The sequence below is a fragment of the Callionymus lyra genome, chromosome 12, assembly GCF_982586985.1.
Source record: "Callionymus lyra chromosome 12, fCalLyr1.hap1.1, whole genome shotgun sequence".
Classification (NCBI taxonomy): domain Eukaryota; kingdom Metazoa; phylum Chordata; class Actinopteri; order Syngnathiformes; family Callionymidae; genus Callionymus; species Callionymus lyra.
This window is the reverse complement of record NC_141829.1, coordinates 11,790,392-11,815,317: the sequence shown is the minus strand read 5'-3', so window position 1 is coordinate 11,815,317 and position 24,926 is coordinate 11,790,392. Positions and strand designations below refer to the sequence as shown.

Here is a 24,926-nt window from a genome sequence, read left to right as displayed (position 1 = left end):
TTCCAATGTTTTCCAATGCGGCTCCAGTTGACAATGCGGCAGTAAGTGCGCATGCGCAGGATTACAGGAAGTCCAACATTTTCTGTCACCAGCTGATGAAGCCGAATTGTCAACAGTCCGGGGAAGAACTGGCTCTGGTTCTGCGCTCCACCGGCCGCATACACGGTAAAAATGACTTGTTTTTCAACCCGTGAGAGTCTTTATCGAAGCACCCGAAGCACACGGAAGTCATCGGGCGTCGATATGTCAAGCTGTGGCCCGGTTCGGTGTCCGTTAGCTCGTCCACGCACGACAGGATCCGGTGATCCGAGACCGACATGACTCTTGGGTTTCATTGCGACTCTCGTGACGTGTTTGCGTTGATCCTGGACCGCGGTGATGTTTCGTCTCGTTGCCTGAAGGATCTGCCGAGTGTTGACATTGTTGTCGTTTGTCAAACTTACTCGAGACAAAAGCAAAGGTCGTGGTTTTTTTCTTGAAGATGTCGATGAGATCCAGTAGATCTATAAGGTGTTCTGGTGATAATATGTGATCGATCATGTTTTTTTCTGTTGTGTGGTCACATCCAGGTTTATAATGAGTCATAAATAGAGATAATGTATTATTATTGTGTTGTTGTTGTTGTAATATTCAGCCTAAATCTAATGTATAATCGATACATTCTTCTACTAATAATGTAGACTTTAAGATGGAACAGAGGAGGGAAAAGTGAGGCCCTTTGACTGTGTTTGTGTGGCCCTTAATGAAGAGAAACAAAATGTAAAAACGAACACTTTTATTTTTATTATTCATCACTAGTTCGACTCTAAACATGGCTGTAGCGGTTTTCATTGTTTTAAGCCCTTTGTCCTACGTTTTTGTCAATTTAGTGAGTATTTATTTAAAATGTATATATGTTTTTACAAGTTTTAGAAAATATTTAAGAAAAGGGAAAATGGTTTTATATCATATTTATTGTAGCTTGATTTTAGTAGATCTATTTTTTGGTATTTTTTTGTTTGTGGTGGCATTACAGAATAAAATAAAATGAAATAATATGAATAAAATAAAATGAGATTAATAAAGTAATATAAGGGACCATAAAATTGCATTTAAATAATTAATACTCAATTAAAATCAATAAAAAGAAAAATAATATTCCCATTATATTTAGACTTTTCGCTTCTTTATTATTATTATTATTATTATTATTATTATTATTATTATTATTTATTCATTATCATTTCTTGGCTTGATGGCCCCTTAGGTTCACAGAAAGAGAGATAACTGTAAAGTTGTTGATAATTTAATTAATACGAAGTATAATAAATTACACACTATATTAAAAACAATTTCTGAAGTTATTAAATCTTAATTAAATCTGTTATTTACTCTTTTTTTAATTTCATTGTTTGAACAGACGTCAGTGTGTGTTCTTGAACTCCACAGGTAACTCCAGCGAACAGACAGAAGTCACAGGATAATCCTTCGACAGCTCTCTGGAGTCTGTTTGGAATAAAAAAGTCCGGAGCGTGACACAGGACCAGCCCCCCCTGCCCTCAGTCGTCTCCCACACTGGTCGGTATGAGCTCCAGAGGGGGCGGTGGCCGCACCAACGGCGCTTTACCACAGACCAAGATCTGCCAGTTCAAGCTGGTGCTGCTGGGAGACATGGCGGTGGGCAAGTCCAGCCTGGTGCTGCGCTTCGTCAAGGGCCAGTTTGACGAGTTCCAGGAGACGACCATCGGAGGTGAGACACTCGTGGCGAACAAGTGCGTCAGAGAAGTCGATAGTTTGGAAGATGGTGTTGATTCTCGGTGAGCAAGACTCTGACCTCACGAGAGGAAACCTGCACCACAGTCATCTTGTGTGTCTGTGGTGTTTTCTAATGTCTTAAGTGACACGACTCCAGAATCACACAAAACAAAAGAGAATCAGTTCTTGTTTTTACATCGTCTTCTACACAACACATGGATGTCACTCCTCCATGGTTTCGATAAGCATCTTGAAAGATCATAAAGTTGTATCTATCTATCTGAACATGATTTGATAAGAAGAAAACACATGATGAAATCACATTGAACCTCGTGTGTGTGTTTAAGAAGTTTATTTTGTCAGCAGCAGAAGTTGGAACGACATGTTTTTTCCTCTCGTATCAACATGGTGTTAATGTCAGGATTGTTTTTTCCAGAAGGATTTAAACGGTGATGTGTTTTGTCTCCAGCGGCTTTCCTGGCTCAGTCGGTGTGTTTAGACGACACCACCGTCAAGTTTGAGATCTGGGACACGGCGGGACAGGAGCGCTACCACAGCCTGGCGCCCATGTACTACCGCGGCGCGCAGGCCGCCATCGTGGTCTTCGACATCACCAAGCCGGTGAGATGAGGGCGAGGGTTTACGCGCGAATGCATCTTAAATACACAAACGTAGACGGAAAATATATTATGGAAGTAAATCAGTGCCATCTAAATACTGAATTTAACATTTATTGAAACTTTGATTTTGTTTTATTGGAATGTTTTGGGGTCTTCTTAAGAATTTTACATGTGTTTCTTTTAAATAATTGAATTCAATTCAATAATTTTCTTATCAGGAGTTTAAATTGGGTTTTTTTTCCTAAACATTTTTTTTTACACATAGTTTGATATTTTAATTTTAATAATGCGAAAATATGTTTTCTAAATTCAATATGTTTTTATTCGTAGCCTTTTGGATTGAATATACAATTGTTGGTATGATAGTGACACCAGTCAATGCCAAAAAAGCACGAGGTACTTAAACAAACTTTCAGCCAATCATGGGACGCGCAGACGATCACATGACTAAATATGTCGACTTATTATGGCAGATTCCAAATGGAAAGTAAGATTTCAACCATTTTCAACTTGTTAGTTTTACAGCTTAAGTTAAAGCGAGCAGCTCAGTATCAATTGGATTAAGACAGAAACCTATTATAGCAACATTTTTATATTGAATTTAAATGGCTGCGGATGAAAAAATATTAAATTGCGAAATTTTATTTTTTAATTATTGGAATTAAAATATCAAACTCTGTGTGAAAAAAATATTTTTGTAAAATATTTGATTTTTTTTTTAAATTTAATAATCTAATGAAAACAAATTCAACCTTTCAAATACAGATTAAAAAAGAAAAAGTTTCTACATTTGAGAAGTTCATTCAATATTCTCATAGCCCTTCCATAGAATACACTTTACAAACTGTTTAAATACTTTTTTCAAAATGTTTTTTGAGTCAAACTACTTGTTTAAGTGATTAGGTCAGAAAATGAGTAGAAGTATTTTTATGAGACCTTTTAGTGAAAGTATACTGTGAAACAAAGGCGGGAGTAATGGATGTAGTAGAAATGACGAGGCAGCATAAATCAAACCATGTCGGTGTACGTCGTAAAAAAAACCCGCCAGCATCTTTCAACGGGTCACGGAGGAGACATGGATGTAAGTTCTTCTTATAGAGCATGTGCTGCTCTTACAGGAAACCTTCGAGCGAGCCAAGGCCTGGGTGAAGGAGCTGCAGAGGCAGGCCAGTCCCAACATCGTGATCGCTCTCGCCGGGAACAAGGCCGACCTGGCCGAGAAGAGACTAGTGGACAACGAGGTGCGATAAATCTAACCTTGATCCTGTTTAAAATGTGAACAATTCTGAATTTTTAGAATTTTAGCTCAATCAAACCTCTTTAAAAACATTTAAATATCAACGTTTTTTGTTAAATAATTGTATTCAAAACAGAAGGTTTAAGAGCGTCGCCATCTCTGCTAAACGCGTTTCAGCCTCCGATGTGTTACAAATCAGACAATTTGAGACACGAGGGAGATTCCTACAAACAGCCCATTATTGTCGGGTCAGACTATGTTTGCGGAGAATGCTGCATCCGACAAATCTGCTGACGGAGGCGTTTTCTCTCCGGCGACATCATCCCTCTTGTTTATTTACGCCGTGTGCTGCAGGAAGCCCAGGCGTACGCCGAAGACACCAGTTTGCTTTTCATGGAGACTTCTGCCAAGACGGCCATGAATGTCAACGAGCTGTTCTTGGCCATCGGTGAGTGTCTCGTCTCGTCGTTGTTAACCCCTTTTTCCACGCCCGACATCCGACTAGAGAGTATCACTCTTTAGGCGGGAAAATGAGTCTTCAGAGTTGATGACACACACACACAAAATCACAAAATATTCTTAGATTTCAAGTTATATTTTTCCTTACTTTCCTTTTTCAAACCAGCATGCAGTGGAGAAGTAAAAAGAAAGATATTCCTCATCTCCTCTGTCGGCCATCTTTTTTTTTCACTTTTAAAGTTTGTTAAGTACGACATAAGACATGATTGACATGAGGACTTTGCTGAGGATGAGAGGGTTAAATGAGGACACAGGCATTTACAGGAATAATTGGAACGAATGTAAATATAATACAGCATTGGTGTCAAACTCTGCAAAGCTCAAATAATAATTTTATTTATGTTTAATTTTTGTGATGGATTAAGTTAAGGTTTTTAAGATAAACTAAGGAACAAGGATAAGGTTAAGGTTAAAGTAGAATTGTATTGATCCCTCAGGAGGTCCAAATTATCCACAGCAAATACAGCAATTTTTCATGAAAGAAATAAATAAAAATCGATAAGATAATAAAATAATAATAATTAAATAGATAAAAGATGATTGATGAGACTTCAAATAAAAGTTTAGCTGATATTGATGGTAATAAATTCGTTTTTTAATGAAGAAAATCAGCAAACTCGTACTTCCTGTTCAAGCTTGGTAAATTTACATTGTGCGACTTGCATTGTCAAAATATTTTGTCCACTCCCGTACGCAACAATGCTATGCTACCAAACGAGAAGTCTAGTGCTATTTATTTAAATGACATGTATAAAGTTGTGTTTATGATTTACCACAAAGTGAACAACCGGGAAGTGGTTATTTTCAAGTTTGTTTAAAGCTAAACTTGTGAGCAAATATTAGTCGTGGATCATTAGAATACGAACGACCTGAACATTTGTTCTGAACGCAGCGAAAAAGATGCCAAAAACGGACACCCAGAACCCGACACATGCCGCGCGGCATCGCGGCGTCAACCTCCAGGACCCGGACGCTCACTCCAGCCGAGCCTGCTGTGGCGGGAACTAAGATCATCCACCACCACCTCCGACCACCTCCGTCTCCCTCGAGCCCACCTGCAGGAGGCGACGCTCACCTCCACCCTCCCATCCCTCCGCTTTTCGACAAGACGGTTACGTGGACGAGACCGTGAGCAAAAGAGGAACTTCTGCTGGTTCTCGAAGAGGAACGTGGAGGAGCAGCTGTGTAGTACTTTAGCACTAATCATGTCGTCATTCAGCCTCTGTCCTGTCAAAACTGTCTGGATTGCAAATAATATATTAAAAAAAAGAGCAGCACACATCCACAGCAAGAGAATAAATTCATTTAAAAAGAAAAAAGGGGAAAGATGTAAAAATAAATCTACGAATTGTTTCTTTTGTTTTCCTCTCCGGCTGTAAATATTGAAAGTTACTCTAATTTCCTCCCACTCTTGTGTGTCCCCGTCATCATCTGCACTCCGAGGTCAACACGACAATAAATGTACATATTTAGTGTTGGAACTGGAGTCTGTGAAGGTCTTTCGTTTCCTGCTGAAGATTCAACTGCACGATGCAACTCACGACTACTTATGCTCACATTTAATCTCCACACATGTGCAGGAAGTGACACGTTTGTAGCAGAAACCGGGTGGCGTTCAGATGGGTTTGAGATACAAGTTGATGCGTTCATGTGGCGTTTGCTCTTCAAAGCTTGGCTGGTGAAAATGATAAAGAAGAAAAAACAGAAGTGCCTATTTCCCCAGTTTTCTATTTTTTCGTGTGACTCAAGTGCGTCTCTCGTCGGGAAAAAGTCTGAGGAAGAAACGATAAGACGGCTTTGTATCATAATATCCCAGCAGCATCATGTGATTAGGCTTCGTTGTTTTGGCTCTTGTGTGGATGTAGAGTTTGTCTAATACACTGTATGTTATTACGTATCACAGTCGTGTCCTGATGTTAATAAAAGTGAAGGACTTACAACTCAACTTTCTTCTTTGTCCAGTTTTGACTCTGCCAGCCCCCTGATGCTTATTTTCATGTTTAACGATAACAATATACTGGATACTGTAGTAACAAGTATATATGTGTAGTATTGTCGAGTACTTGACTCTGGTGTTACAGAATTTACAGACCATATGACTCTTGATGAAGTCGGAACTCCTTTCATTTGATTTCCAACCAAAATATGTCCAAACATCAGCTTCAAAAGCTGCTGGAGCCGACTGTATCCTCTCGTCCTCAGTCATCACTGGGCTCTTGCAGGATTTCATTTTTCTATTAGCTGCAGAGGACGCAATGTATGCCGTCTCCGAAAAAAATAAGTTGCAACAAAAAAATGAATGTTGCCTATTAATTGTATATAAACAAAAAACACAATATATCGCCGTATTCATATGTTCAAACACTCCTTGTGTACAATAAATATGGCTTTAGTTACAATTAAATCAAATTATTCACGGCATTCGTTTATTTCTGTGTTGCTTTTAATTTTCCGGCAGCAAACAATAAGATCCTGCAATCTCTTGGGGATGACTGAGGACCAGAGGATACAGCTTTTAAAGCTGTATCCATTTTTTTTAAACAAATTTTGGTTTAAAAAAAAAAAAAAATTAAGTAGTAACGACTTTGTCAAGAGTCATGTGGTCTGTAAATTCTGCAACACCATAGTCAAGTACTCGACAATACTAAAAAATATATCCTTGTTACTACAGTATCACAATATATTGTATTGTTACTCCATTATCGTGATACTTATATCGCCTGAATCTTGTCAATACACACCCAGAGTGATCAAATAGATTTTTTTCCAAACACTTTCCCTTTTGTGCTACATTTTTTTTAATGTAATAGTGGGGAGAACATATAAATATATATATGCTAAACCCACAACATAAAAAATACAGTAAAGATTGAAGAGATTCATTATCAGAACTAATTTTTCTTATGGTTGGAGAAAACGGACTTGATTCTGTCATGAGCTGAACTGAAAGTTGGTAAAATGCACCAAAGAAAACAAAAATGATGAGTCAGCAAAACAAAAAGGTCTATATTTAGGAGCGACGGTCACTCTTTCTTGACGCTGACGTCTTTGCGGAGGTGACCTGCGAAAATATCGGAACTATGCAACACCGTGAATCTGACCAAGGTTCAATTCCCAGGAAAGGAGCTTCCAACGTGAATCCCCTGAACAAATTTTGAAAAGATTATTCAAGTATATTTTTGTTCGACTCGTGAACAAACAAGACCGACTGAAGAGTGACGCAGTAGTCGAGTGAGTCACATGGACTGTCGAGAAGTTTCATTAGTGATTCATAATAAGGTGACACAAGCAACTCCGCAGCTTCTATGAGAACCTTAGATAAACTGACTCAACTTGTTCTCTAAAATAACTGCAGAAACAGGAAGTGAACCACGTTATCATTATGACGACTTTATTATGGCCCCATAATGACCATTAATAAAACTTGATTTGACCGGAGGAAGAATCTAAATCCAATCCAGAGCCATTAAATATCGGACGACATTTGACCGGAGAGGACAATAACAATTAATCTATACATTTAAAATGTTTTGTTTTTTTACCCAGCATAACGTCACATTCTTCTCCTGGCGAAGTAACTCTGCTAAATATGTTTTTTTACTGTGTGAAAAAAAAACTTCAGGAATTTCAGGAAATGTTTCTCATGGGTTAAGAGAAATAGATTATTAAAAGTAGGTTGTGATCCAAAATACCACCCGAGTGAATCTTAAAAGGATGCAGTCGTTGTACATCGGGCTTTCTTTAAACGTTGTTAAACAAGATTGTTCATGTTCTCAGCTCACATGAGCCCCAAGAACATATTGACAATGAGTTTTAAATGTACAACAAATATTGTACATTCAGGCTGGAAATTGGCTGCTTGAAAAATTTCAAAAAATATAATTTTTTGTAGATGCTTAAATACTTCTTTTTAATTTGTCACGTCTGCACAATCTAATAATGTAGCTTCATCGAATTGAGTTTTCAGTATTTGTCAGTATAAGCCCACATTTTGGTAAGAAGTACTTGAAATGATTGTTTGAAAATAAAGACAAACTCACAAATAAAGTTAAACTAACGCTATATTTTCAACACTTGATTCTCTTGTTTATGATGCTGGTGGTTTTTATACATCTAGAAAAATTAACACATGACATCAACTTGTTTAAACATAATTTCATCTTTTTAAAAAAAGGACATGTATTCAAATCATTTGCCTTTAAATGGCATCTGCAAAAAATTAAACAGATTTTCTTTTCCCCCCTTAAAAAACTTGGATAAAACTGATAAAATATTCATTTAAGGCTCCGCAGCCTTTTCTGTATAAACCAAATGTACATGTTTCAGTAAAGTAAACTCACTTCTACACATGATTGTGTTATAAAACAGGCAGATATAACTCCTGCCAGATCTCTGGACGTTTTAAAAAATTAAGAAAAATAAAGGTGATCACTCAGCCTGACACTCCTCGTCCTCTACAGTTTGGTAGATGACCTGATTTCTGCGTTTGATCATGGGCGTTGTGTTTCTACTGTCGGGGTTGTTCCTCTCGTCGCTGTTGCGTTTGAGGATTCGTGCAGCCGAGAAGTCTTCTTTGGGCTCACCGGGTCCGCCTTCTGCCTCGGCCATCAAGGCGGACTGAGGGGTGGAGTGAACAGGCAGGGGCAGCTTTAGCATGTCCAGCATACGAGTGGGCGACTCCTCGGATTTGGGATCCGGAAGGATCAGTTTGCTCGGCGTGTGCATCTCAACTGGTGCTTCACTGCTCTTCACACACTCCTCCTCTTCCTCCCATTCATCCTCTATCGTGATCTCGTCAGGATTGAAAGAGTTCGACATCCCAGAAGTGTCTGTTGGATATTCGCTGGGTTCATCTGTGCTCTCGACGCTGTCCTCGTCCGCCTCGCCCATGGATCGGTTCTGCAGCCCTTGTCCCACCTGAGCGTAGATGTCTGTGAGGCCCAGAGTCGCACACATCTCGGTGGTCTGTGGGTTGGTTTTGTAGCCCGGCGCCATGTGTGGTACAGGATTTTTGGGGTCATACACGGGAACCGTCTGACAGAAGTTCTCTGGGACAGAGAGCTCTCCGTTGAGTTCTTCGACCACCTGCATCATTGCTTGTTCAGAAACTTTGAAGTCCCACCTGAAGATAACAACCTTTTAGTCCATAAAGCTAATATTTTAAAAACATTTTCTTTTTCTCATCAATTTATAATATTTTTTACACCGTCTAGTGATTACCATCCACAGAACTATTGAGACTCAATTATGCTGTTATTACAGCCCTCTTCCTAATAACCTATGACAAGACCTTGGACTCTGACTGATCACACACCGTTCATGAAGCCCGTTATTTTCTGGAGGATTCCATGTGTATCGGGTCGTCTGCTGCAGGCTGTTGGTGGACTTTAGGATAGCCAGCCATTCTGGATCATATTCCAACCCGTCGCCACAATCAGGTCTGTCTGGTATATCCACGATCTACACCACAAATAAACAAGAGATTAAGAAGGTTCAACAACTACTACCAAAATCGTGTCTGGATATGTATCATGGCGCCCCCTTGAGGCATTTATTTGAAACATGCAAGAAAAATAATTACCTGCAAGAACTCTCGATAGGGAAGACATTTATCCAGAGAGAGGAACTTGGTCACCCGAGGAGCGGCACCACTTTTGGGCTACAAATACAAGTCAAACAACCGTTAGAATTCATTTGATGTCCCTTTTCAAGTCGCCAGTCTCACCTGATGCTCCTTGAGTGCAGCAAATTTCACATGCAAATGTGCCGAGAACCAGTAGCTGGGCTGGAGGTGGTCTAGGATTTCTGCAGCAGCCGGACTACCCAACGTGTTCGTCTCCACTTCATGACGCAAAAACTTCTTCTTTTTCAGCAACTTTTCTGTGTTCCCGTGATAATAGATGCCTTTTGGCCAATCATGGGTCATGAAGATGTCCATGGGCATAGAGATCTGAGGGATTATTTAGAATTAATCAGTTATTCAGTAATTAATAAAGTACTCTTTCCAAATTTTATTTAAAAATGGTTAACCTGTTTAAGCCTGAAGACCTCCATATTTCTGACATGATAAGCGCTCCTCATGGTATCTGGGTTGTATGGGGGGAATTCATGATGACCTGGAGAAGCAAAAGACTTTTAGTATAAAGATTTATCCGCTCCTCTTCTAAAAAACTGCATAAGAAAACTCACCCTTTCGATAGTCGCCTGATTTGAAGATCCCAGATAAGCCACCGATCCTTACACCTTTGTACCGAACAACACCAGCATAACCTAAGAACACAAGTCCAGGTTAGACTTGGAACAAATGGACGTCATCAGAAATAAATATATCGTGCTTCATACCTAAATAATAAATATTAGGAGCCACCCAGCCGCCGTACGGAAGCTCCTGCATGTGGTTGGACGCCTCATGATTCCCTCCAATGAAAATGGTGAGCACTGGTGCTTTCTTCTCTCCTGAATAGTACCTGAAACAAAAACACGTTTTACTTTTCATTCGTTGGAAAAGATGAAATTAAGAAAGCGCCAAAAAAGAAAACCTACTTGTAAAATGTCTGCATTGTTCGGTACTTGTTGGGAACCGCCATGCACTTCAAGTCTCCTTCGTTTCGCACTGCTTGGAAGTCTCCGCAGCACAGCAGGAGGTCGACCTTGAGCCCCTCTTTCTGCTCCAGGTAGCCGATGGTCTCGTAGATTTTGTCCAGTTCCCCATGGCAGCAGCCCTCTACCGCGATCTTCATGGTGCACAGATAAGTGGCCTGGAAAGTCAAAAAAATAAAACATATTAGAAAGATTTTTGTAATAGTTACCGAAATAAAACATGACTCTTAACTCTGTAACCAAACCCCAATGGGAGAAGATGACAGGAAAATAAATAAAACCTAACGCTGGTTTCCAGGAGCTCAAATATAAGGACGTTCTTAGATGCTTTTCTACCTGAACATGAACGTAGTCTTGACCGTGTAACTACCTAAGAACACTCCCATTGTGCATGTGTTGCGATGCTAACGTTGCTAATGTTGTTTCCTCCATGTGTTTTACGTGTTTGTATTTCTGCTCTACGAACAACAACCACGCATTCAAGGGCTTCTGTTGCCTTTATAACTATAGGTTGCAAAACCATAGAGTTGTGAATAAATAAAGTAGGTCATACCAACTAAAGTTAGAAACTATCTTCGATCAAAATGTAACACAAACAACAAGTCTTAAGCAGATGAACGACGCCACACGTATATCGTTCAAAATCAGAGCGAGTTCAACGCTTACCTTCGTATTTTGTTGTCCGGGAGTTCTTTCTTCTGCGCGTGGCTTCGTAACTTGTGAAAATGCCTTAAAATGCCATTATTTTTGTTGCAGGAATTGCTGGACACGATTCAGACGAAAGTACCACCCCGCGTCTGACCAACGCGCATGCGCGGAATCTTTACTGGGGAAGAACACTTTGATCGCTATCGGTAGTTTCGACAATTAAATTCGGTGAAACGTAAAAATAAATGGGTATCGATATTTGATTAAATCACGCACAAAGAGGCTTAATTAACACACCTTTGCGACACATTATTTACGTTTTTTTTAAACTATATTTGCAAATAAAATAAAGCTAGTGGTCCAAAAAAATAATAAATAAAATGATTAAAATGAAGCACGAGCGATCCTTTAAACGTCGACAAAAACTTCAATTCAATCGAAACTGTTTAAACAATAAACTGGATTTAAAAGCAAGAAAAAAAACAAATGGACGTATTTGTCACTTTGTATCCTTTGTGTCGAATCTAACAAAGATTAAACCCTCTTACGTCATAAATATAAACAGCATTTACTTCAATGACAAAATCCACTGTGTGCACAAGTTAGCTCTTGTTTTTCTCCCTGTTGCTCATGTGTTTGTCAACAACAACAGAGGCACAGAAACCTCTTTATTCATAGTTTTGATTTAACTCAAGTCCAGTCGCTCGCAGCGGCTCTGGGGGGCGGAGTGACTGTGCAGAGCTGCGCCGGCTGGGGCGCTCGATCGGGGGAAGAGAGATGGCGTGTTTGTTGGAGGCCCCTCTCCGCATTAGTGTGCTATCTGTGAGTGCAACGTGCTTTTTTATCCGCTCGTACAACATTTGCACAAGATTCTAATCGATCCCGGGATGAAAATGATACCAATCGATCAGTGATACCGAGTCACCGGTCGAGAAGTAGCGACGTTTGTTGCAACATGTAGCTCGTCTATACGCTCTACGTAGAAGCGGGCGCGACTGTTCTCCTCACCGGGGTGTGCGGAGACGGGCGGGTGTAGCTGTTTCGCATGCGTTCTGGGGTTCGAACTCGCCCCTCCGGTGCGCGCCGGGAAGCAAACCGAGTGAACTTTGAAGCTGTCAGTGTCACTCGGAGTGAGTTAGCAGCTAAGTGCTAATAGTTGGAGTGATCTCTCGTATGTTTAAACACCGATGGATGAAATGATTATAGAATAATAAAAAAACTATTGTATTTTATACTACACATGTGTTTTATTTGCACTTTAAATTCTATAGTTATTTTCTTGAACGTTAGCTCAATGTAAGTATCAGCTTAGTTGAATAATACAACCGTGCTATAATATTAATAATAATAATAATATAGTAATTACTTTAAAGAGCGCCATGTTTTTATTTGGACTCGTCTTTATATAATAAACATGTATTATTTCCTCACATTTTATATAAACCTGAAACCAACACATTTGTATCACAGCTACAATGAAGCCACAAAATTGTTATATTTACAAGCTTTTGTAATGAAGTAAAATAAAAAATAAATAAATTGACCTTATTTTTAAACCTCATTTAATCAAACTCTGAGGACTGTTCACTCATTGGTTAGATGTTTTCCCTCCTTTTTTGGATTCCATTCTGCATTTTAGACTAAACTAAATGTGCTCTAGTAGAAGAACTCGCATTTCCCTGATCCTTAAATCTCTTCACTGGCTGCCAGTTTCTTTCAGGATCAACTTGAAAAATTCTGGTTCTTACTTTCAGATCTATTCATGGTCAGACCTTCCATCAGTGATCTGATCCAGACTTACACCCCAGCTCGGGCTCTGAGGTCTGTGGATCAGAATCTACTGATGGTTCCTGAACAAGGTTCAGGACCAGAGGAGAGAAATCCTTCCAGGCTGTTGCTCCTAAGCTTTGGAACGATCTTCTTCTCTCTTTGTGTTTGATGATCTACTGACTCCTTTAAGAAACATCTTAAGACACTTTTATTTGTTCAGGCTTTTGGTTGATATTCTGAGACTCCTGTGTTTGTCTCGGTGTTATCTTGACCTTTTAAGTATATATTTTTAGGAGTATTGTTTTGATTATCATATAAGCGTTTTTTGACCCTGGTCTAGCAAAGTGCTCAACAAATATACTTACTTACCTAATATTCTTCTTAGAAACCCTGAAATAAAATGTTTGTTTACAGCTGTGCATGTTTGCATTTATAAGGCAGATACATTTGATTATTTATAGATGATTACATAATTTATCATCTAGACGAGCACAAGGATGAAATAAATAAATTTTGATTCCATAGTTGGATCGTCCAAACGGAGTGATTAAAATGTATCTTTTTTTTGTCTTCTTCTTTTAGGAGGTCACAGCCACCAGTCGTCATTATGTGGACAGACTGTTCGACCCCGACCCACAGAAAGTGCTGCAGGGAGTCATGTGAGTGAGAATCGGTGTCAAGAATCCACCAGGACACCATAGTTTCAACTTGATTTATGTTGTTGTCGTCAGTGTGACTTCCCTTGTGTACGTTTTATTATTTTTATGCATGGTTTCACAAGTATATTTGCACCGAAAATTCTAGCTGTTGACTCAAATATCAACGGTTAAAATCCTTACATGTCAATCTACAGCATTCCTGTGGATCTTTAGAACGTTTTTAAAGGGAATTACATTTATTCATCTATAAAAAAGGCCTAAATTTGCAATTAAATTGTTTTGAATATAAAATGTTAAAACTCTTAAAAGTGAAAATATAATAATTAATATTTTATTTAAGTTTCAAATCTCTAAATATCTGGTTAGATTTATTAATCATAAAAACATAATAATAAATTACAGATTTACATGCAATCACACTAGAACGACTAACAAAACAAGCGTTTTCAGCCTCGACTCTCACAGCAGATGCACGTCGAGGCTCTATTTCATTGTGGTTCATGCAGCGACTTCGGAAAGAGACGTTCGCTCCGGACAACAACATGTAAATTTAATGAGAATCGACATTCTGACCAGCGCTGAAAATGACCCGGGCAACGTTTACGAGGCACGACGTACTTTCGGCAGGAAACCTCATTTTATTTTACGTTTAAAAACATGAAAATTTGGATAAAATTGTCCCTAAAAATATGAAATTAAATTGCATTTTTTTTTTATTATGGTTGATTGTTCAGTTGATCTAAAATGTAATTTAAAATGGTATTAAAAAATCTTTAAGTCTTGGTTTTAACTTAAGCCACAGGAGCATTTGTCAGTGTAAAAATACATAGATCGTATATGTTGTTTACCATCTTGCTCTCGCGTCAGTTATCGCTGTGGTTAGTTTGCTCTTTATTTTTAACCTTGGAAGTGTTTAGCTCTTGTTACCCGATCAGCCCGACGTCTCATGATATCACCCGCACTTGTTCACCGTGCTACGTGAATATATATTTAATATTTTAAATAAAAATGATTCTATTTAGGTTTTAGCGAAAGGTCCTCTATGGGTCCTGTTCAGCAGAAGAAGAGAGAGTCCGTTCTCTTCTTTGATCCAGCTTTGTCTTCACAGCGACATGAAGAACGCGGTCATTGGAAACAACAAGCAGAAAGCCAATCTGATCGTCCTGGGAGCAGTGCCGAGGTCGGTGCTCTTCACCTCCTCCTGTCGCGAGTTGCATCTTTAAAAAAAAAATGCTCTTCTGTCCTCCAGGCTACTGTACCTGCTGCAGCAGAGCTCCTCCAGTCTGGAGCTGAGGACGGAGTGTGCGGTGGTGCTGGGCAGCCTGGCCATGGGCACCGAGAACAACATCAAGTCCCTGGTGGACTGTCACATCATCCCCGCCCTCTTTCAGGGTCAGCACACCAGGGTTTTTTTTGCCATGTGTAGAAGACACCGTTCTGACGCTCTCTGTGTCGACCCTGAAGGTGTTTTGTGTCCGGATCTCATCTTCATAGAAGCCTGTCTGCGATGTCTAAGAACGGTCTTCATCAGTCCGGTCACACCAGTGCAGCTGCTCTACACAGTGAGTGTTTCGCCTCTGATGACGAGGGTCGACACTAGATGGTTCAGATGAGAAGAAAGTTGTCAAAATCTGGCCCTCAAGGGGTAAAATCTGAGTGATGATCTTTTTTAATCTGCTCAAAAGATTGGAAATTGCTGATGTCAGCAATTATAAAACGTGGAACAGAGACAAAAAACATGGTTTGTTATGCTAGTATTAGCATCCAAGAACCAAACCTAGCATCGCAATAATACTTTTATTTCCTCTTTACTGCTGCAGGATTATGATCCCTCACATGATGAGCAGGTTTATAAGATCAAAGACCTCAGCTCAGGTGTTTGGAAGTTAAACTTCAACAAGGTGTTATGGGGATGAAAAGTTTACAATTTTTTTGATACAATACTGTTCTTATCAGGTGACTATTATTGTCTTAAATGTTCCGTTGTTTTCCTCAGTGACAGTTGCAAATCTCAGATTATTTATCATGTTATTTATGTTGTATATGAATTTCAAAATTAAACATAACGGATAAATCAATTCGATTTTCAATGAGAAATTATTTAATAGTCTGACGAAAGCCTCCACGTTTAAAATGTGTTGGTCAAGAACAAATATATTAGATAATTTATCTTCAACTCTACAGCTAAAATCTCAAGACCTTAAAACTGTGCAATTCCAAAATACTCGCAGAACAGACCATGAAATATCTTCAGAAGAATGATTTTGATCTGGTTTCAAATGAATCTCTGATGTTCAAATGTCATCATAATGTCCATTTGTTTGTCGAAACGTGGCTAATTTTCTTTAGCGAAATAGAGAAACAACAGTCTAATAGCATGTTTGGTCCAATCACAGGCCACAGATACAGGGGGCGGGGTCAGACAATGACTGACAGGTCTCACCAACGTCTTAATGTGTGAAAGTGGTGCAGAAATGACTCGTGTTGTCTCCAGATTTGCTCTCAAGATTCAAACATCGGTTTAAGTCGGGGTCACTTCGGCAAAGAGAGACTGTTTTCATTGACTTTATTTATGTGGATTTCTGTGTGTTTTCTGAAAAAGTAAAGGTCTGTGTTGCTCTCAGGTTCCCACTGTGATCCCTCATCTAATGTCTCTACTGAGCCGCTCACACCGGACTCAGGAGTACATCACCCAGATCTTCTCTCACTGTTGTAAGGTATTTGTTGGTGTTTTCTCAGGAGCGTCGGAGGAACACGTCGTGTTGTCTCACGTTTCTTCTTCTTCTTCTTCCTCCTCAGACACCGGAGCACCAAACCGTTCTCTTCAACCACGGCGTCATCCAGAACATCTCCCCGCTCCTCATCTCTCCCTCTTATAAGGCAAGCGTTTGACAGCGACGCTGCCGGAACCTCCATCTTTGAACCCCTTTGTTTCCTCGCCTCAGGTTCGAATGCAGGCGTTAAAATGTTTCTCAGTGCTGGCGTACGAGAACACTCAGGTGTCCATGACGCTGGTGAACGGTGAGTCTTTTTAAAGATTGAACCACATGTGGTCCATGATATGGATGGTTGTCTGAAAAAATCAAAGAAGATTAACGTTGATATAGGGACGTATAAAGATGTTTAAGATGAGACGAGTGAAGTTGAAGGAACTTGACAGGAGTTTTTTTGATGAAAAAAAGGTAGATAATTAAGATATATTGAGCCTGCAAGAATAAAAATAAAACATCACAGTCACTCATACTTGCTGTTAGGTTTGGTAAATAAACCACTATTACTAACTTTCTGACATGATGAACAAGGATCAACTCAAAAAACTTATGTCAAGATATTTCATCAAATGGCTCAACAACGGTGGGAGATTTTCTATTAAAGAGGTGCATATGTCAGCAAATGAATAAATGTTTCAGGACCATCAACTAAAATGTACCTTGAGGGAGAAAATCTAATTTAATTTGCTTAAAAAATGGATAATTGCTACCTAAATATTCTATTTAGTTCAATGTTTCAATATATATTAATGGATGTGGACATGTATGTCAGGGAAACATATTTATTTGATTGATTAATTAGAGTTTTTGCTCTGGACAATTTAAAAAGATAAAAAAAAAAAAAAACCTGTTTGCCATTTGCCCTGTGGAGCCTTCATATATTTGCAAGCCATTCCCTTCACGTTAATAAAAACAAAGTTTATATCGAGTCATTTTTTCTTTGTTGTTTAGGTATAATTATATTTAAAAACATTGTTCTAATATTTAAAAAATAATAATTCGGCTATTCAAAAGTAAATAAATAAACCGTGTATTAAAATGTTTAATCTTGAATGAATCAAACCTTTTTAAAAGTTAAAATTTGTTGAAAATGTTTGATTAAAATATTACAAATTACAACAAAAGGAAGTATAATGCAAATCAAAACATTTATATTTTGTAACGCAACTATTCGATACAAGAAGTATATACATTTAAAAATTACAATTTGTGAATTCAACAGTTCAATGAGAGAAAAATAACCTTGAAAAATACAAAATATTTAACTATTTTATTGTTAAAAACAAATAAATAACAAATAATGAATCCAAAAAAAAGGATGTATTTGCTTTAGAAAATATTGAACCTCTAAAACTGAATATTTGGTCAAATTATTTTGAATAAAAAATATTATATATTCATGTGTATCGCCCAGACAACGCTTGACTGAAGCCTGAAGTAGCTCTGGCTCGAGTTGACGTGTGTGTTTACATGTGTGTGTTGACTTGTTTGTGTTCATGTGTGTGTGTTCACACGTGTGTGTGTTGACGTGTGCAGTGCTGGTGGAAGGCGAGCCTCTCTCTCAGGTGTTCGTCAGGATGATGCAAAGAGATCAACCCATCGAGATGCAGCTCACAGCAGCCAAATGGTGAACGACTCTTCCTTCTCTCCTCCGTCCTCACGCCAACTCTGTCTGATCGTTTTTTCTTCCTCCTCCTTCCTGTCCCAGTTTAACCTACATGTGTCGCGCCGGCGCCATCCGGACCGACGACGGCTGCGTGGTTCTGAAGGTGAGACGTCTGCAGTTTAAACCTCTAACTGTCAAGAGTGCAGGATTTTTAAAGGTCGTCACTTCCTGGTGTCGTTCCAGACGCTGCCGTGTCTGGTGAGGATGTGCAGCAAAGAGCATCTGCTGGAGGAGCGGGTCGAGGGCGCCGAGACGCTCGCCTACCTGATGGAGCCGGACGTGGAGCTGCAGCGCATCGCCAGCACCACCGACCACCTGGTGGCCATGTTGGCCGACTACTTCAAGTACCCCAGCTCGGTGTCGGCCATCGCCGACATCAAGAGGGTGCGTCAGTGGGCGAGGGTGGGGCCCGTTTGTACTTCTCTGCTCCCTCCACGCCTTATCAGAACCCTTATCATACTTATGGTTCATATCAAATAAATATAATAATATAAATCATTTGATTCATCTTCCTACGAAATCTTGGCGATGACTGAGGACAAGAGGATACAGTGGACTCCAGCAGCTTTTAAAGCTGATGTTTGGACATATTTATAAGGAACAATTACATTTGGGCGATGACTGAGGATGAGAGGATACAGTGACTCCAGCAGTTTTTTTAATGCTGATGTTTGGACATATGTATAAGGAACAATTAAATTCTGGCGATGGCTGAGTACAAGAGGATACAGTGACTCCAGCAGTTTTTAAAGCTGATGTTTTTTTTTTTTTGTTTTTTTTAGAATCCCTTATTAGTCCCGCGAGGGGAAATTCAATAATTCAATGTTTGGACATATTTATAAGGAACAATTAAATTCTGGCGATGACTGAGGACAAGAGGATGCATAAGATTCCAGCGGCTTCTAAAGCGGATGTTTGGACATATTTATAAGGGAACAATTAAATTCTGTCGATGACTGAGGATGAGAGGATACAGTGACTCCAGCAGTTTTTAATGCTGACGCTTGGACATATTCATAAGGAACAATTAAATGCTGGCAATGACTGAGTATGAGAGGATACAGTGACTCCAGCAGCTTTTAAAGCTGATGTTTGGACATATTTATAAGGAACAATTACATTCTGGCGATGACTGAGGATGAGAGGATACAGTCAACTCCAGCAGCCTTTAAAGCTCATGTTTGGACATATTTATAATGAACAATTAAATTCTGGCGATGACTGAGGACAGGAGGATACATAAGACTCCAGCGGCTTCTAAAGCGGATGTTTGGACATATTTATAAGGAACAATTAAAGTCTGGCGATGACTGAGGACAGGAGGATACAGTGACTCCAGCAACTTTTAAAGCTGATGTTTGGACATATTTATAATGAACAATTAAATTCTGGCAATGACTGAGGACAGGAGGATACATAAGACTCCAGCGGCTTCTAAAGTGGATGTTTGGACATATTTATAAGGAACAATTCATTTCTGGCGATGACTGAGGATGAGAGGATACAGTGACTCCAGCAGTTTTTTTTTTAATTCTGATGTTTGGACATATTTATAAGGAACAATTAAATTCTGGCGATGACTGAGGACGAGAGGATACATTTGTCTCCAGCGGCTTCTAAAGCTGATGTTTGGACATATTTATAAGGAACAATTTAATTCTGGCGATGACTGAGGACGAGAGGATACAGTCGACTCCAGCAGCTTTTAAAGCGGATGTTTTGGTTTGAAAACAAATGAAAGCAGATAAGACTTCTGATAATTCTGCAACACCAGAGTGAAGTACTCGACAACTATATTTTTGTTACTACAGTGTCGCTATATATCGTATCGACAGATTCTCGCCAACACGCACCTCTGACTTCGACCACATTAAATGTTGAGCTTCATCAAACTGCGCCGTGATATTTCAAAAATAGTCGCGGGCGTAAACCCTGACATTTAATCTGCCCAAGTCCCAGCATTTACCTTTTCACGTGTCGAGTTCTGCTGCTGAAACTCTGTCCGTCTCCAGCTGGACCACGACCTGAAGCACGCACACGAGCTCAGACAAGCTGCCTTCAAACTCTACGCCTCGCTGGGCTCCAACGACGAGGACATTCGTAAGAAGGTGTGTAGATCCTCACGTTGTGCTTTTGTTTGTGTGTTTGAACCTCCGTCCGCTCGGCTTCAGATCACGGAGACGGAGAACATGATGGACAGGATAGTCAGCGGCCTGTCGGAGTCCAGCATCAAAGTCCGTCTGGCCGCCGTCAGGTGAGTTGAGATGTGATGAGTGGATGTTTTTTAAAAAATAACTGCTGACTCATGGTTTCCTGCAGGTGTCTCCATAGTCTCTCTCGGTCGGTGCAGCAGCTGAGGACCAGTTTCCACGACCACGCCGTCTGGAAACCTCTGATGAAGGTTCATGAAACGACTTATGATAGTATTTTTAGTGGATGAGGATGTTAGTAATGGTGTAAGAAAAATATCTAACCCTTAAATACTGCAATATTCTTTCACAGTGATTCAAGAAAACATAGTTTATCCTATTTTTAGTTAATTCTATAGTTAATTTGTGGTTTAAGTTTTGTGTTTAAAATAAGATAATGAGATTTTATTTACAATTTTCATAAAAATTCTTTAAAAAGTTTGTTCATTGTTGTGTTGCAATTAAACCTCCAGCCGCTAGATGGCAGCAGTCATTACGTCCTCCCCAACTAAATGAACGGCTAGATCCTGTGAAATCCCGGACCCATGACTGAGGACGAGAGGATACAGTGACTCCAGCAGCTTTTTCAAAGTTAATTTTCAGACATATTTTGGTTTCAAAACAAATGAAATCAGTTACGACTTTGTCAAAAGTCATGTGGTCTGTAAATTCTGCAACACCAGAGTCAAGTACTCTGCAATACTACAAATATATCCTTGTTACTACAGTATCACTATATATTGTGATATATCATATCAAGAGATTATTGCCAATACTCACCTATACGTTACATATATAACTATATTTTGACCTATTATCCAGAGTGAAGCATCATTATGGGAGATTGAAAACTTTTTTCTGGTTCCCCCTACTGTCAGACTAGTGTAACTGCAATGTTTAGCAAAAAAAAGTAGAAACTTGTAATGTTTAAACTCTTGTTCATGATCGTAGCTGCTGCAGAACGCTCCCGATGAAGTCCTGGTCATGGCCTCGTCCACACTATGCAACCTGCTGCTGGAGTTCTCGCCCAGCAAAGAGGTGAGAACCTTCACCACGTCGACCTCAACACATGGTGCTCCAGCGTCAAGAACTTGTCTCTGTCCTGCAGCCCATCCTGGAGTCCGGAGTCATCGAGTTACTATGCAGTTTAACGCAGAGCGAGAGTCCGGCGCTGAGGGTCAACGGGATCTGGGCTCTGATGGCGAGTCGTCTTTCCGATCTAAAGGGTGACATGCGTGGAAGCGTCTTCGCCTCAACACCTTGTTCTCCGCCCAACAGAACATGGCGTTCCAGGCCGAGCAGAAGGTGAAGGTGGAGATTGTCCAGTGCCTCGGGACGGAGCAGTTGTTTCGCCTGCTGTCGGACTCGGACACCAACGTTCTGATGAAGACTCTGGGTCTGCTGCGGAACCTGCTGTCCACGCGCCCGGTGAGTCACGTGACCAGAGACCGAACGTACTAGACGATAATACGCCTGAAGATCCATCCTCTGGTCACTGAAGCGTCTTGTTTCTGCTCGGCAGCACATCGACCAGATCATGAGTTCTCACGGGAAGCAGATCATGCAGGCGGTGACCCTCATCCTGGAGGCCGAGCACAGCGTGGAGGTGAAGGAGCAGGTGAGGCCGCCGCTCGCACTCGTGACGTCTCGCTCCAGAAGTCACGTGTTCATGCGTCTTCCTCCCGCAGACTCTGTGCATCCTCGCCAACATCGCAGACGGAAACACGGCCAAAGATCTCATCATGACCAACGACGACATGCTGCAGAAGATCAAGTACTACCTGGTAAATCTCTTCTCACAGTTTCTCTTCTGCTGAAAAAGAATTCACAGTCCACATTTAGAATTATATGAACAATTTGCAATACACATTTTCTGAACTAATTATTGTGCAGTAATAAAATATAAAAAATAATGTGCAGTAGCATTGACAATCTTTAGGCAAACTAGGTATATATATTTAAAATGAATGATTACAAAATTTGCATTTTTATTTTACAAACAAATTGTTAAACAACTTATTACGCAAAAATGTTTTACTATTTTTTCAAACGACTTATTACGCAAATGACATTTACAATTTTTTTTAACAAATTATTACGCAATACACATTTAATCTTTTTATTATTATTATTTTGATTTTCTGGAACTCCTGTTGTGTTATCAGTTTTATCTTGATCTTTAAAGTATATACTTTATTGAATATTGTTTTGATTGTTTAAGCGCTTTGTGACCCTGGTCTGGAAATATTACTTACTTACTTAATTAAACAACTTATTACGCAATACAATTTTTATTTAAAAAAACTAACTTTTTACAACAACATTTTCAGTATTGTGAATTACATATTTACAATTTATGGAAGAAATGTAAGAGTGTAATTTAAATGTATGTTAAATTTCATATACAAATTAGACACATCTACAACAAATTATCTTGCGATTCATATTTACAACTTTCAACAAATTATTTCGCAATAACCATTTACCTTAATCTGAACAAATGATTATAAAATTGTATTTAATTTTTTTTGTGCAATACGCATTTATAGTGTCTTGATCAAATGAGCTAAAATACACTTAAAATTATCTCAACAAGTGAACCATTAACAACCAATTGCGTTTCGCTTGAGCTGAAAACACGAAGGAAACTGTTAAATATAGCGAATCTGCAAACGTGTTCAGCAGTTGGAGTCAAATCTTATTCTGAAAATTGGTCACTTTCTTGATATAAATGTTAAATATCTGGAAACAATGGCTGTTAGTTTTACTGGAGCAGAGCCCGTGACTCACGTGAGTCTCAGTTGTGTCTTTCTTTGTGGTAAAACTAATTTGTAAATGTGTCGTTTGCACAGCGAGTTGTAACATCTCTGCTCTCCCCCTGCAGGGTCACTCGAATGTGAAACTCCTGCTCGCAGCCACTCTCTGCATCTCCAACCTGATCTGGAACGAAGAAGACGGTGAGTTTCTGATCCGTCTTCCAAACGGACTGACAGGTGTTTGATTGACACCTGATCTCTTATTAATTTGTTGACCTCCTGACCTCGTGTGTTCCAGGCTCTCAGGACCGTCAGGACAAACTTCGGGAGATGGGATTCGTGGATATTTTGCACAAACTCTCTCAGTCTCCGGACCCCAACCTCAGTGAGAGGTGCGCCCCAGTAACCCCCCCCCCCCCCCGAACCCCTTCCTCCTAATACTCCCTCTAGATAACAACTTGTCTCTGGTTCCTTCTCAGAGCGAAGACGGCGATGCAGCAGTACCTCGCATGACCACAGAGGGGCAGCTTTCCCCAACTGCCAGCCTGACTAACCACCCTCGCGAGGACACCGGCGGTTCGACGGAGACTCCTTCACCTGGACCCGGGCCCCGCATCCGAAACAGGACCTCCCTGGGGGGGGCGTCGAGGGTCGCTGCGCTTATTGATGAAGTGATTTTGTTTTAGAAGAGCAGAACCACACCGGCCGCTGGTGCTACTGGACTCCACGTTTGAGCAGAACCTCCGGAGCAGGACCGTCTGACGTGAATCGTTTCCTGCTTCTGACCCTTTTCTAATGAATTTTGACGGACACGTTTAGAACCAACCGCCCACTTTGGAGTGTTTTTTTTTCTCCCTTTCTTGTGGATACATACCTCGTAAATATATAAATATATATAAAGATGAACTTATAAATATATATTTTTGGAATCTTGCTCCTTCTTCACACACTTTGTTTTAGTCCCACATGATTCCCTCTGTATGGAAACAGTCGACTCACTGATCACCTTAAGAATCACACTTTCATTCGTGCTCCCGCTTTTCATGTGTTTCTGAAGAAAACATGGAATTCTCACTGTAGGCGATTCAGGAAGTGAAAGTAATAAAAAACAGTTTCTCTCCTGCGAGTCGACGTGTGTCTCACGCTCCCGAGAATTCCTGAACCTTTCCTGAAAGAATGTCATCCGTGGAAATACAACCATGAAGAGCTGAAGGTTTTTTTGTGTCGTGTCTTGTTTTGTGACGAAACGTAAAAGGCGCTTTAAAGAAATACAGTAAAGTATACACTAAATTAAACATGATAAAATTCGCATTTACCATTTTATTATTTCTGAACAATGTTCTGAACAAACGTGCTATACACATTTAAACTATTTACTATTATCTAAACTGATTATTGGACTAAACGCATTTACAATTTTCAGAACTGATTATTGTTCTAAACACATTTACAATTTTCTGAACTTATTGTCATAATCGCATTAACAATTTTCTGAACTGATTATTGGTCTAAAGACGTTTACAATTTTCTGAACTGATTATTGTTCTAAATGCATTTACAATTTTCTGAACTTATTGTCATAATCGCATTTACAATTTTCTGAACTGATTAATGTTTTAAATGCATTTACAATTATCTAAACTGATTATTGGTCTAAAGACCTTTTCAATTTTCTGAACTGGTTATTGTTCTTATCGCATTTACAATTTTCTGAACTGATTAATGTTTCAAAGGCATTTACACTTTTCTGAACTGAT

General features: G+C 39.6%; 3 protein-coding genes across 4 annotated transcripts; 2 read left to right on the top strand and 1 right to left on the bottom strand.

Moving 5' to 3' along the window:
* Nucleotides 1-41: 41 nt before the first annotated feature.
* Nucleotides 42-6,050, top strand: rab5b (RAB5B, member RAS oncogene family). The gene is made up of 6 exons (XM_087804238.1): nucleotides 42-165; nucleotides 1,429-1,729; nucleotides 2,204-2,355; nucleotides 3,473-3,595; nucleotides 3,946-4,039; nucleotides 5,003-6,050. Exons 2-6 carry the CDS (start codon nucleotides 1,564-1,566, stop codon nucleotides 5,116-5,118), a joined length of 651 nt encoding a protein of 216 aa, XP_087660364.1. The 5' UTR covers nucleotides 42-165; nucleotides 1,429-1,563; the 3' UTR covers nucleotides 5,119-6,050.
* A 2,459-nt stretch (nucleotides 6,051-8,509) lies between these two features.
* dbr1 (debranching RNA lariats 1) lies at nucleotides 8,510-11,513 on the bottom strand. The gene is made up of 9 exons (XM_087803909.1): nucleotides 11,377-11,513; nucleotides 10,654-10,868; nucleotides 10,453-10,577; nucleotides 10,300-10,380; nucleotides 10,141-10,226; nucleotides 9,836-10,060; nucleotides 9,692-9,769; nucleotides 9,425-9,570; nucleotides 8,510-9,232 (listed from the first exon to the last, which is right to left on the bottom strand). Exons 2-9 carry the CDS (start codon nucleotides 10,848-10,850, stop codon nucleotides 8,539-8,541), a joined length of 1,632 nt encoding a protein of 543 aa, XP_087660035.1. The 5' UTR covers nucleotides 10,851-10,868; nucleotides 11,377-11,513; the 3' UTR covers nucleotides 8,510-8,538.
* A 432-nt stretch (nucleotides 11,514-11,945) lies between these two features.
* On the top strand, nucleotides 11,946-24,386 carry armc8 (armadillo repeat containing 8). 2 transcript variants are annotated; one of them, XM_087804368.1, is made up of 22 exons: nucleotides 11,946-12,180; nucleotides 13,711-13,787; nucleotides 14,896-14,967; nucleotides 15,037-15,179; nucleotides 15,252-15,349; nucleotides 16,412-16,504; nucleotides 16,587-16,667; nucleotides 16,733-16,808; nucleotides 18,095-18,185; nucleotides 18,267-18,327; nucleotides 18,408-18,608; nucleotides 20,237-20,332; nucleotides 20,396-20,478; nucleotides 20,544-20,625; nucleotides 21,365-21,451; nucleotides 21,522-21,614; nucleotides 21,692-21,841; nucleotides 21,936-22,031; nucleotides 22,102-22,197; nucleotides 23,298-23,370; nucleotides 23,468-23,561; nucleotides 23,649-24,386. In XM_087804368.1, exons 1-22 carry the CDS (start codon nucleotides 12,136-12,138, stop codon nucleotides 23,680-23,682), a joined length of 2,022 nt encoding a protein of 673 aa, XP_087660494.1. In that variant the 5' UTR covers nucleotides 11,946-12,135; the 3' UTR covers nucleotides 23,683-24,386. The 2 variants fall into 2 exon arrangements, with proteins under 2 accessions (XP_087660494.1, XP_087660493.1); XM_087804367.1 differs by having other exon boundaries at nucleotides 18,408-18,626.
* The last annotated feature ends 540 nt before the right edge of the window (nucleotides 24,387-24,926 follow it).